Source organism: Colletotrichum truncatum, assembly GCF_014235925.2.
Source record: "Colletotrichum truncatum strain CMES1059 chromosome Unknown Contig_0012, whole genome shotgun sequence".
Lineage (NCBI taxonomy): Eukaryota > Fungi > Ascomycota > Sordariomycetes > Glomerellales > Glomerellaceae > Colletotrichum > Colletotrichum truncatum.
The window spans coordinates 837,445-850,641 of NW_027222409.1; the positions used below are offsets into that span (position 1 = coordinate 837,445).

At 34.5% G+C, this 13,197-nt stretch overlaps 2 protein-coding genes across 2 annotated transcripts; both read left to right on the forward strand.

Annotated features, from left to right (window-relative positions):
* Positions 1–2,506: 2,506 nt before the first annotated feature.
* Positions 2,507–4,489, forward strand: CTRU02_215064 (ferric reductase like transmembrane component; the record flags this gene model as incomplete). The annotated part of the gene is made up of 1 exon (XM_036726426.1): positions 2,507–4,489. The coding sequence occupies one exon, from the start codon at positions 2,507–2,509 to the stop codon at positions 4,487–4,489; it is 1,983 nt and encodes a 660-aa protein (XP_036581613.1).
* A 2,330-nt stretch (positions 4,490–6,819) lies between these two features.
* CTRU02_215065 (transposase) lies at positions 6,820–8,622 on the forward strand (the record flags this gene model as incomplete). Its single annotated transcript, XM_070206357.1, has 1 exon — positions 6,820–8,622. The coding sequence occupies one exon, from the start codon at positions 6,820–6,822 to the stop codon at positions 8,620–8,622; it is 1,803 nt and encodes a 600-aa protein (XP_070060000.1).
* Positions 8,623–13,197: the final 4,575 nt, after the last annotated feature.

The window sequence follows — 13,197 nt, forward strand, 5'->3', positions numbered from 1 at the left end:
CGAGGAGGGACAACCAAATGGAAAGGTCCAAATAGGAATTGTTGGTTTTCTATACGACGATGGAGGAACCCTGAGTTGGGACGGCGGGTTGAAGAGAACAGAACGCCCCACAGCAAGATGGCGGGAAGGAGCATGGGCATTAAAGCGACCTTCGGCAGCGGAGGAAACCACCAAAAATGGCAGAAGGTTTTTGGCTGGGACGACAAACCCTGGTCAGTCGAAGTCCGGTGCTGCGCAAGTTTCAAGAGGGGCGGGAACAAGGGTCAAGACGAGGGGGAAAGAACAGGGAAAAAAGGGTTCACTTCATACACGCAACGACATTGGATGGATGGGGTAATGCATTGCATCTAGGTTGCAGTGACCAAGATTCGCGTCGCAACAAATGAACAGATGGGTACAGAGTAAGTGTGGTGTTAGTGGTGGCTGCATAGTAGGGAAGGCAAGCTGTTTCTGCCAAGTCCAAGTTGCCACCAGTGCCGTGAGATGAGCGCAAATGGGACCCTCTAACTTGCTCACGCTAAGCCGATTCTGCCACTTAAGTCGGCCTAATAGTAAGGGCTTTGCTCTCAACTACAAGGCCATGCTTAGTTTAGAGCTGGTCCTAGATAGCGCCTCCCAACATGCTCACCATAGGTGCGGAGCCGTTGCTCGCTTTCTGCTGTGTGTTTGGGAGGAAGTTGAGAAGACAGAGGAAAGAGCTGCAAGAAGAGTTGTACGACAATTGGAAAGACTCACAGATTGACATATGCCAGCGGGCAAAGCCCCTCGAGGTGCCAGAGTTGGAGAAAAAAGTATTCAAATATATGTTAGCTCAGGTTGTATATTGAGTGCGGCACCTGTCAAGTCGAGAAAGACACGGGAAGGGGAGGAATGCCAAACATGTCCTTGGTTCGTAGCTTCTATGAGTGGATCTCTTGACGTTGCTCACTAGCATTGGACTGAGGATGCAGGTGCAACCCTTATGTGGGCCTCCCGCCTCCGGCTGAAACCACAATCACCCTTGAATATTGAGACAAAACGTGATGGAGGAAACAAGATTGAGCCTCAACCTTTCCAGATTTCATACCCATCCCTCCTCCTTCAAGGTACATTCGACACAGTGGGGCTCACATTGGCAGATCTGCAGTTGATGAGGCAAACAAGATTCAATCAAGTGAGCAGATGTCTTAGATTCGTCCGGCCCTGAGTTTGGAGCCTCAACTCTCTTTTCGATGAAGTGTGGCCCACTTGTACCCATGGCGTTTGTGCCACCCTTGCCTCACCCTCTAGGTGGGTCGTATGCACCAGCAAGAATCCGCTTTCCCGCAGAAACTTGCTCAAAGGTGCTCAACTTGCTCACTCTTTCCCGTGTCTATCGGCCGGGTAAGGTGAGAAAGAGCCACCCTTGTGGCCCAAGTGTGGCCCTACGGTGCCTTTTGCTCCAGTTTGACACCAGCCCAAGTTGGCTCATCTAATCCCTAAATCTCATTCTCTTTCTTTACTGTGGTTCACATACTCCGTACCAAGACGATCATCACATAGCTTTTGTTCATTATGTGTTTACTTAGCTCATCACGCTCAATCTCAAACAGGAGTTTTCTTCTCTCTTATCTAGTACAAGCACACGCTCCATTAATGTTGTCCAGACCCAGTCTAGAACTTTGCCTCAGAACCACTACCTGGACCACGCCCAGCTCTGCCCATTGTGATTGACAACGAGCATGTGGGCAAACGTACACATACGTGCCACTAAAACAGCAACAGTTAGCGATGGCTTACTATGTACACTGCGCATAGATGATGCTAGTCCTTCTGCACACTAAAGTGCTCCCCGCCACCATTCCGAGCGCGAACTTACCGGCCCTGGTCCTGTCTCCGCCATAAACTCGGGCTCAGGACCAGGACTGGGTTATGCCTCATCACAAATCGACCATTCCCTGTGACACACAAACTTGCTCAAGGGGAAACACAATAAGCGGGTGCCAATATGGGAAATCATCTTGTCCTGACGGCTCCGCTTCCTGGCCCAGATCCAAACACCACGGAGCTGTCCCAAACCGGAAACACACCAAGGCCCTCACATTAACTAACCACCCACGCTGGTTGTTCAAAACCTTCTCAAATACCGCCCCGTCCCGTTTTTGTCATGCAAAGAATGTGACGAGAATTACATTGCCGGAGCCACATTATCCGTCTAGCCTTAATAGTACCCGCGTCGCCGGCCGTCGTTTGCATTCTGCCGCAACCCATACAGCGTCGGTGTCAAGAAAAGCAACCGCTCGTTCTACACTCTGCCACATATATTGCAACTTGTCTTCCACGCCCATTACCGAGTATTGATTATTCTTTTTTCCCCTGATTTCACCTCAATTCTCGCCCCAGCTCACAACAGACAATATCCTGTCACTGATAAAAGGAATCGACGACAACATTACACGGCGCTGGGCGCTTACGTCTTGCAATTGTCCCTCTTTTCACGTCGACTTACAAACCAACCACAGAGTACCTAGATCACCACTTTTCCGACATGGACTCACATTTGAAAAGTCAGCTGGCGGCCCGCCATATTCAGAACATGAGCGAAGCCGCCATGCTAGAGCCCCATTGGGGTTACGCAGATCGGGCTATCCCGTGCACCAACGACGCCGGATCCTGTGCTTACCTCGATGTCGTCTACGGCTCTCATGATTTGGGCATGCTGTACGTTGGTATTCTATGGGCCATTATTGGTGGTATTCTGCTAGTCTGGGCCGTCGGTAGGCGAGCTCTGCCATCACTGTCTGAGGAGGATGTCCTTCGTGCCGCCCTTCTTGAGGATACCCGAGCGAGCAAAAGTTTCGTCAATCGCCTCCGCCAAACTGCCTCCTCAGCGATTAACCGATATCTCCTCCCTGACTGCATCCGTCCTGTTTTTGGACGGACTACTCGTCTTCAGGTCCTGATACTTACCGTCTTGTCCGGTTATCTTCTGGTCTTCTCATTCGTGGGTATTCTGTATAACACGTGGATTACTCCTGTCAAGAAAATGCCTGGTGTTTACAACACGCGCACGAGTCTTGGTCCCTGGTCTGACCGTATTGGCATCCTCGCCTACGCCCTCACGCCATTGACTGTCCTCTTCGCCACCAGAGAATCGATGCTCTCTCTTCTCACCGGAGTCCCTTACCAGAACTTCAACTTTCTCCACCGATGGATCGGCTATATCATTGTCGTCCAGTCAAGCCTTCACACTATTGCTTGGCTCGTTATCGAAGTTCGCCTCTACCAGCCTCAGCCTTCAGTTGCCAATGAGTGGATTTCCCAGTTGTACATGATTTGGGGTTGCATCGCACTGTTCTTCCTCATGGCTCTGTACGTCCTCAGCCTACCGCCTGTCATCCGTTTGACCGGCTACGAATTTTTCCGCAAGTCACACTATGTGCTTGCCATGCTCTACATCGGAGCTTGCATAGGGCATTGGAAAAACCTCGAGTGCTTCATGATCCCGTCCCTTGTCATTTGGTTTCTGGACCGCGCAGCTCGAGGCATCAGAACCGCGCTGTTGCACCATAACTTCATTGAGGGGAAAGGCATGGGTTTCTCTGCTGCCCAGGCCTCCATGAAAGTGTTCCCTGATGCAGACAATGGCGATGTTGTTCGGCTCGACTTCGAACACCCCCACGACTCGTGGAATATCGGCCAACACTTCTATCTTTGCTTCACTGAAAGCAGTATTTGGCAGTCCCACCCTTTTACTCCTCTTAATGCACCAGCCACCATCAATGGCAAGACAAAGCACTCCTATATCTTCCGCGCCAAGGGTGGTGAAACCAAAAAAATAGCTGAGATTGCTGCCCGTAAGCTGGCTGCTTTGGCGGCGGAAGACAAGAGTCACCCTGCTCCTACAACATCCGTCATCCTGACAGGCCCATACGGCGACCCAATCTTGCGTAATATTACATCAGATGTCAACATCTTGTGCGTCGCTGGCGGTACTGGTGTGACGTATGTTCTTCCTGCTTTGATGAGCTTGAAGAAGCATTCAGCACCGACGCGCAAACTTGAACTTGTCTGGATTGTGCGACGTATGAGCGATATAGAGTGGATTAAGCCCGAGCTGGATGCCCTTGAGACTGAGGATGGCCCTGAGGTGGTTGTTCGCATTTTTGCGACTCGTGACACTGAGCGTCATGCCATGGAGAGAAGTAGCAAAGTCATCGAAAGCTCCGAATCTGGGTCGACATCCGATAAAGCTGCGAGCTCCGAGGAGAAGCATCCTCGTGCAACAGCTCGGGCAATTGACGGGGTAACTTGCAGCGAAGCTCCTCGACATCCAGAGCTGGCAGGTTTGGTCCAAGAGTTTGTGGATTCCACAATCTCTGGAAGGACAGCTGTGTTTGCCAGTGGCCCAGGTGGTTTGATGTCCGACATTCGCGTAGCAGTTTCCAGGTGCAACTCGGTGGGCAAGGTATGGATGGGAGAGGAGCGGTATAACGTGTCCCTAATCCATGATGAGCGCATGGAAAGATGAGAGATCGATCATTGTGCAGCTTGCACTTCTTCATTTTTGTTCGTGTTTCATTTAGCCAGGTACTATGCCTGTCCAGTATACCCCAGCGTGTTTGAATAGAAATTTTGCCCTTTACAGTGTTTATCAACAATTGCTGGGTTCCGCCTGTGATGTAATGGATGTGTTGCGGATGAATTATGGTTTGCCTTTGATGCATCGATGTTGTCTGTCGACAATGTTGATCTTAGTACGTTGGAGGTCCACTAGTCCCCCTTCCATGTGCCGGTATGATCATGCCGGTTGTGTAAGTATTGCAGAGTAATCCTGCTCCTGAATGTACACAACCTGCTAGATCGTTATGAGCAGAATATTTTTTGGGCTTTGATGAATTGCCCACGAATGTGCCATGAATTGTTCAGGCTTGCTTGAACCGCTTAGACTAAGTTGAAGCTTACTCGAATACTGCTGGGGATGCTACATAACTATCCATTTCATAGCCAATAGCTTGGTCGAGGACAACGAAGAAAGAAATCGAAGAAAGCATGCCAATCGTAGAATACGTGTATTTGAATATCCATATGTCTCTCTCATCTCTGTTCAGGTTCATTCCCGGCCTTTTTTTCTATGTGCGTCTTCTGAACTTCGAGTGGTAAAATGTTAGGGTGCCAACCACGTTTTTGAAGTATAATCAAAGGGGCAAGATGAGTTTTTTATGCATCTAAGATAGGTTTAATCTCAATTGAGAATCACAGACTTAACTAAAGGATACCAGGGCTGACTTGAAATGTGTTGTGAAGCACTGCACCTAAGGGGGTTGAGTACGATACATCAGTGTGATACTAGGTTCTTCAAGTGGGGTCTCTTGATAACATTCATGTCTGTAGTAATGGTAGCAATTCCTTCAATTTTTCAAGGTAAATATATAGCGACATTGAATAACGAATGATGGCAACAGAGTTGTAGTTACAAGCCTCAACTTTAGTTGTTTGAGCAAGTTTTCGACGTGTATTTATAGATAAGCAAAGGCTACAATGAACTATGCAAATAGCAATCAGGCCACGAAGGGCGTAGAAGAGGGACTAGATTTAGTAGTTTAGGGTGTGTGCGAGAAATGGCATACTTATATGTGACGATAGTGTCAACGCTCACCGAACATACCGAGCAATGTGTGCTTATGTAAGCCGTATGAAACTCATACCGCAGACGTATAAGTACGAGCTTTCTCACACACATGAGACCCCCCCCCCCCCCCCCCCCCCCCCAACCTGTAACCGAACACCCCCATTGCCGAATACTACTTCTATATAAATTTAAATATTTTAAAAAACTATATATATAGTATACTTAGCTAGTAACTTTAAATAACTAGACTTATACTTTTATTAATAGTAAACTTAATTTTTTTTTATTTTTATGATTATTAACTATATAGCTATATACCTAAAAAAATTAAACTTATATAAGAGTTTTTACTTTAGTAGCTATATATAGGTTAGTATAAAGTCTTTATAATAAGTATTATAATTCTTAGAAATAAAATTATATATAGTAAAAGTACTTTACTTAAATTATTTTAAGCTATTTTAATAATAATATAGCTTAAAAATAATATTTTAATAGTAAAAACTAACTCTTAGTATATAACGTAAAATAATAATAATAAATTATAACTAAGTTATTCTTACTTTCTTATGTTTTTAATAATATTTTAAGACTTTTAACTTAGTTTACTTATAAGTATTTTAAAAATATTATATATTATTCAAAAGTATAGAAATATATAACTTTTTCTAGTAATTACTAGTATTTATATAGATTGACTTATTATTAAGAGTATTTAAGTATATATTTAATAAAAAGCTATATATATAAATAGAAACTTAAATACTTAATATTATTATAATATAAAATAATTATAAAACTTAGTTACTATTTAATTATAAGTTATATATATTTTATAAAAGATATTAAGTCTAAACTTCTAACTTATATATTTAAGTAGCTTATTATCTTATTAATATAATATATAAAAAGTTATTATAACTATATATAGTAAAATATATTTATATTTACTTTTAAACTTTTTAATTTAGTAGTTAAAGTATAATAGCTTATTTCTTATTTTTAATATAGAAAAGAATTTCTTTTTTAGATATTTAGTTATATAAAATATAGTTTTATTATTCTTTTAAGTTAATTTACTATTTTATTTCTTTTTAAGCTTAATTATTATATATTTATAATATAACTTAACGTACATGATAAGCGAGTGAGACAGACAAGCGAGTGAGACAGTAAACCGCGACCGTCGCACCTTGACGCGACCGGCACCTTTTCCTCTACAATAAATCATGGAATCAGCTAGTATTGAAAGAAGGTTACAAATTGCCCTTCAAGCAATGAGAAATGACCCAAAACTTAGTGCTCGGGCCGCAGGTGCACTCTATACAGTCAGTCACGCAACATTAAGCCGGCGACTAAAGGGAATAGTCTCACGACGCGACAGCATGCCTAATTCACGGAATTTATCAGATTTAGAAGAGAAGACAATAGTTGAGTATATTCTCGACCTAGATGCGCGATCATTTCCTCCCCGGCTGAGTGGTGTGGAAGAAATGGCCAATCGACTTCTCGCAGAGCGCGACGCGCCTCCAGTTGGGAAGCGCTGGGCTTCTAATTTCGTCAAGCGACAACCACAGCTTAGGACGCGTTTCTTTCGCAAGTATGACTATAAGAGAGCTCAATGCGAAGATCCAGAGGTGATTCGTGGCTGGTTTTCGCTTGTGAAGAATACAATTGCGAAGTATGGTATTGCTGATGCTGATATCTACAACTTTGATGAGACCGGCTTTATGATGGGCGTTATTGCTTCTGGAATGGTTGTTACAAGTGCTGAAAGGCGTTCAAATACGAAGATGACACAGCCTGGCAATAGGGAATGGGTTACAGTTATCCAGGCTATTAATTCCCAAGGGGAGAGCATCCCGCCATACATCATCGTTGCAGGCCAGTATCACCTCTCAAGCTGGTATACAGAAACCTCTCTTCCGGGCGATTGGGCTATTGCAACGTCTGAAAATGGATGGACAACAAACGAGAGAGGTATTGACTGGATCAGACACTTCGACATTTATACAAAACCACGTACGTCTGGGAAATATCGCCTCCTCGTTGTTGATGGTCATGAAAGTCACCACTCCGCAGCCTTCGAGCTCTTTTGTCAAGAAAACAACATTATTACACTGTGCATGCCGGCTCACTCGTCTCATCTACTTCAACCCTTAGATGTTGGTTGTTTTCAGCCGTTAAAGAATGCCTACGGTCGGCAAATTGAGAATAAGATGCGGCGAGGCACAACCCATATCTCGAAGGAAGATTTCTTTGCAGCATTTCACGAAGCTTTTAAGCAGTCTTTTACGAGGAAAAATATCCAGGGAGGTTTCCGAGGAGCTGGACTTGTCCCTTTGAATGCAGAAAGTGTTCTCTCAAAGCTGGATGTAAAGTTCCGAACGCCAACGCCTGAGGAGGGGGTCCCTCAGACACCAGACCCTTGGATCTCTAGGACGCCGAGCAACCCAAGCGAAGCAAGATCACAGTCTACTTTTATTAAGAGTCGAATCTCACGCCACCGAAGCAGCTCTCCAGCATCAATTTATAGTGCTGTGAGTAAGCTAGCCAGAGGGACAGAAGGACTAGGGCATCGGGTAGCATTACTAGAGTCAGAGGTTCAAATCCTTCGAGAGGAGAATGCAATATTAAGTCGGCGTCGAAGGGCTAAGAAAACACGTCTACAGAAAGGAGGAAGTCTTACTATATCTACTGGACAGGATATACAGTCGCAAAGAGAGGCAGACACGCAACTACAAGAGGAAACGCGACGGAGTAGTGGTCGCAAAGTGAGGTCTGAGACGACTCATCGTCGGTGTGGCGTATGCGGGAATACAGGCCACAACGCGAGAACATGTCAATTATTGAGGAAACATCCGAAGAACAGGAATCCGAGTAGTATTAATCAATCTAAGATTTCTTGTTATAGATTTCGATATTATTGTCGCGAAGGTCTGGTTTACTGTCTCACTCGCTTGTCTGTCTCACTCGCTTATCATGTACGTTATAAAAAGTTTTATAATATACTTAACTTATATTTTAAGTAAGTATTAATATAATTATTATAATAGTAGTTAATATAATACTATATTATATTAAGCTAAAGATATTAATATATAAGTTTAAAGTATTAGTAAACTAGCTTATTTATGTTTAGTATAGATTATATTTATATAAATATTATAAAGTAAAGTAAGTAGTTAATATTTAGTTTTTAAGTATTAGCTTATATAATATAAAAATTAAAACTTATTTAAAATAGTTTATAAAGTAAATTATTAAAAAAATATAAAAGTTTTAAAGTTCTAGGTTTGAATCGTAATTTATATAGTCTAATTAGTCTTTAATAATTAATTATAAAAGCTTTTTAATAGCTTATAATAAAGTATATAGTATTATAAATATAAAATTCTCTTATACTTATAAGGTTAATATAAAAGTAATATAAATATAATAAATAAAAGTCTAAGAATAAATTAATTATAATACTTTTAAAAGCTAGATTTATTAAGCTTTAGAAACTAAATATTATTTTATTAAAGCTAGGGACTAAATAAAGTAAATAATATTAAAATTTATTAACTTATTAAAATATATAATTATAAAGTCTTTATAACTAAAGCATAGTATAACAATACTACTTTATTATATTATAATAGTTATACTTTAATAAAGCTAAGTATTTATAAATAATTATAAACCTTAAATATAAAGCTTTATTTTTAGTTATACTTAAGTAAGTTATATTAAGTATTCTTATTTTTTTTAAAAAAAAAACTTTTAGCTTTATATATATAATAGTTTAGTTATTTATTTACGTTTATTAAGTTTTTTTAATACCTTAAAGACTTTCTTCTTTTTATATCTCTATTTATAAATTAATAATATTTTAATTACTCTTTTATATATTTTTATTTTATTTCTTTATATTAGTTTTTTAAAATTAAGTAATATCTATTAATTAGATTATTCTTATTATAACTAGCTAGTAATAATAAGGTTTCTACTAATAGAAGTCAAGGCTATAATACTAATAATAAGTCTTATATTATATACTAATAGGTTATACTAAGGGATTAAGAGTTATAATAAAGTATCTAGTCTTATACTAAGTAATAAAGTAGTAATATTATATACTATAAGCTAGGTTAAACGTTATTTAAGATAAATTATAAGTTTATTACTAAAGAACTTTTCTAAGGGGTTTTAAGTAGGTACTTAAGTCTTAATCTATATATATAAGTTAGATCTAGGTAAGATAAATACTTATTTTAATATAAGTAGTAAGTACTTATTCTTAGCTTAGATAAATACTTATTAATATTTATTAAGTACTTATTTCTTATTAGCTTATTTATACTTATTCTACTTATTATATAACTTTCTAAAGTAGTTTTTTTCCTAAGAGGTTTTCTTATATTCTTATACTACTTATAAATATCTTACCTTATAACTACTATCCTTAAGTAAGGTAGTTTCTTTATTAAGTATAACTAATAAGTTATAGTAATTATAATATAATTATAGTATTTAATTATAAGTATTAAGTAAATATAGTTATAAAGATAACTAATTTACTATTATAAAATACTTAAGAAGATATTATAAAAGATTATAAATAGTAAGGTAAATAAGAAGTTATATTAAATATAATTAGATTACTTAGTTATTTTACTTATAAAAGTAAAAGAGTAAGGTATTAATAATAAATAAACTAGAGTTTCTTATTAAGTAAATTAGAATTTAGTTATTAATTAATTTAAGTTATAATATAAGGTTTAATTTATTAGATTTATTATATTATAAGCAGTTTAGTTAGTAATATTAACGACTTAGTTAATAAAGAATAGTATAAAATATTATAAGTAGTTAAAGACTTAATTATAAAAAGCTTAGGAATTATAAGTAGGTTTAACTATATTACTATACTTTAGTCTAAAAGTCTTTAAGCTAAATTCCTATCCTTACTCTTCTTATAAAGAGGTATATACTTTATCTATCTACTTTTAGCTAAGTAGTTAGTATTACTAACTAGCTTTTTATAATTACCTTTCTCCTCTTTAGGCTTAGCCCTTAAAGCTAATAAAATAAATATTAGTATTATAACTCTATATTATATACTTATTTATATTATATATTATTATTTATATAAATAATAATATAATTACTTATTTTTATTATTCTTTTATCCTTTAAGGATTCTTATATATTATTAGTTTTTAAGCTATTTAATACTTTATATTATATATCTTATATATAGTATAATATATACTATTTTATATCTTATACCTTCCTTATATATTATCTTTATACTTTCTCTCTTAAAAGTAATAATCCTTAATTTTTTATAATATATCTTATAATAAAGATCTATTTAGCTTACTACTTAAAGGTTATAATACTTAAAGTCTCTTTCTTATATTAGTATTTATTTTCTTCTATTAAGTAGTATATTCTTTTATCTTATCTTTTCTTATTAATATAGACTTATTTTATTTTATATAGAGAGATAGTAAAAGTATATTACGATTTAATAGAGATATACTACTCTTAGGGAGATATTAGATTCTAAGCTTATAAGTAGCTAGAAATCTATTATTAATATATCTAAGCTCTATTATTATTATTATCTACCTTAGTTTCTTAGTTCGTCTCTTTAAAGCTAGTAATTATAAAGGTTAACTTAACTTAATTTATAAATTTCTATAAAATAATTAATATAAGATTCTAATATAAGCTATAACTCTTAAAGAGATAGATTTTTTTTCTATATTTCTTTTTAAATTGAATAAAGTATATATAGTATATAATTCTACTTAAATATTAACTAAAAGAAAGCTAATCAATATTATAACTTAAAAATTAATCTTTATAACTTATTTTTTATTAGTTTTTTATTATTTTAAACCTTATTTAAGAAGTTATTAAGATAAACTAATATCTTATTAATACTCTTTATAAATAATATAAAGATATTTATAAATATTATAAAGCTTAAAGCTACTTACTATACCTTTTAAATATATCTTTAAGTAGGTAATTACTTCTACTTTATTTATCTCCTTAATAAAACCTAAAAGTAGTAATAATACTATCTTCCCTAAGTATTTATTTTATAATATAAGCAAATAGTTAAAATTACTTACTTTTAATAGAAAGCCTTTCTAATTAAGTTAATAAATTTACTAAAGAATATAAACATAAGTTTAGAAAGGATAGTAAGTACTATTATAAAAGAAATATCATTTATAAATATCTTATTATAATTAATTTAAGTTATTATAACTAAATAAAGGTAATAATACTTAATATTATTAATTTAAAATTATAACTACTAATTTTAAAAGTATAACTATTAATAATAAAATAATATTAAAATAATTAAATAAGGAAAATACCTTTTATATAATATTTTAACTTAGTATAAAGTTAATATAACTATATTCTTAGCTTAGTACTATTTATATATTTATTTTATAATAAGTTAATTAAGTTTATTAATAATATAGTTAAAACTATTAGTTAATAAGTTTATATTTAAGTATATAAGATAAGTATTACTACTTAGAAGTAACTTTTTAAATCTATATTACTTTAGAAGATTTTATATTAAACCTTAATTAATTAATAAAAAAGGTTTAGAAAATATATACTAATTATTATTTTAATTAAGCTTTTTAAGAAGTAGGAGATCTCTTATATTATAAAGTAAGTAGATAATAAGCTATGTTAACTTATTAAATTAAATAGGTATTTTATATTCTCTCTAAATATAAAGATAATTTATTAAGGTTACTAGCTTTAATAATATATATTATCTTAAATATATTAAGCTTTATATTTTTACGTTATAAAGTAGATATATTATAGATAAATATTAATATAGTATTTAGTCTAATTAATAATAAAGAAGTAAAAAGATTTTAGAACTAGTAATAAAATATCTTATAACTTATTAATTAAAACTCTATTTACTAACCTAATATTATTATTACTAATTATAATAAATAAATAAAAATAGTTTTTATAAATACTTTTTAAATATATAATAATAGCTTTATATTTACTATATTAACTTAAATATTATACTTAAAGCTAAGTAGAAGTAGCTTAAAAGCTATTTTATTGATAATAGGTTTAAAAAATAATCTAGCTTTATATTTAGCTACTAAACTTAATAATAAGGATTATATTTATATTTATATTTTAATATATAAAGCTATGTCTTATGTCTTTTAAAGGGTTATATAAATAGAAGTTAGCTTTATATAATAAGATAAAGGAGAACTTTATAAAAATATAAATAAATCTTTATAAAGAGTTTAAAAATTAATAATATATTTTAAATTCTTTCTTTAAAATATATATATTATTAAAATATAATAAGCTTATTATCCTACTTAATAATAATAAAATTTAGTATTTATATTACCTTTAAGATAAAATTTAACTATAATAATACTAAAAACTATCTTCTTAATAGACTTAGTTACTTATATTATTTAGTTAATATAATATAGGATATACTTAAAGATTAAGAGGCTTACTATTATTTAGTAAAGAAGGCTTTATTAATAAGTAGAAATCTATTTCTAATACCTTCTATATACGATATATAAAAT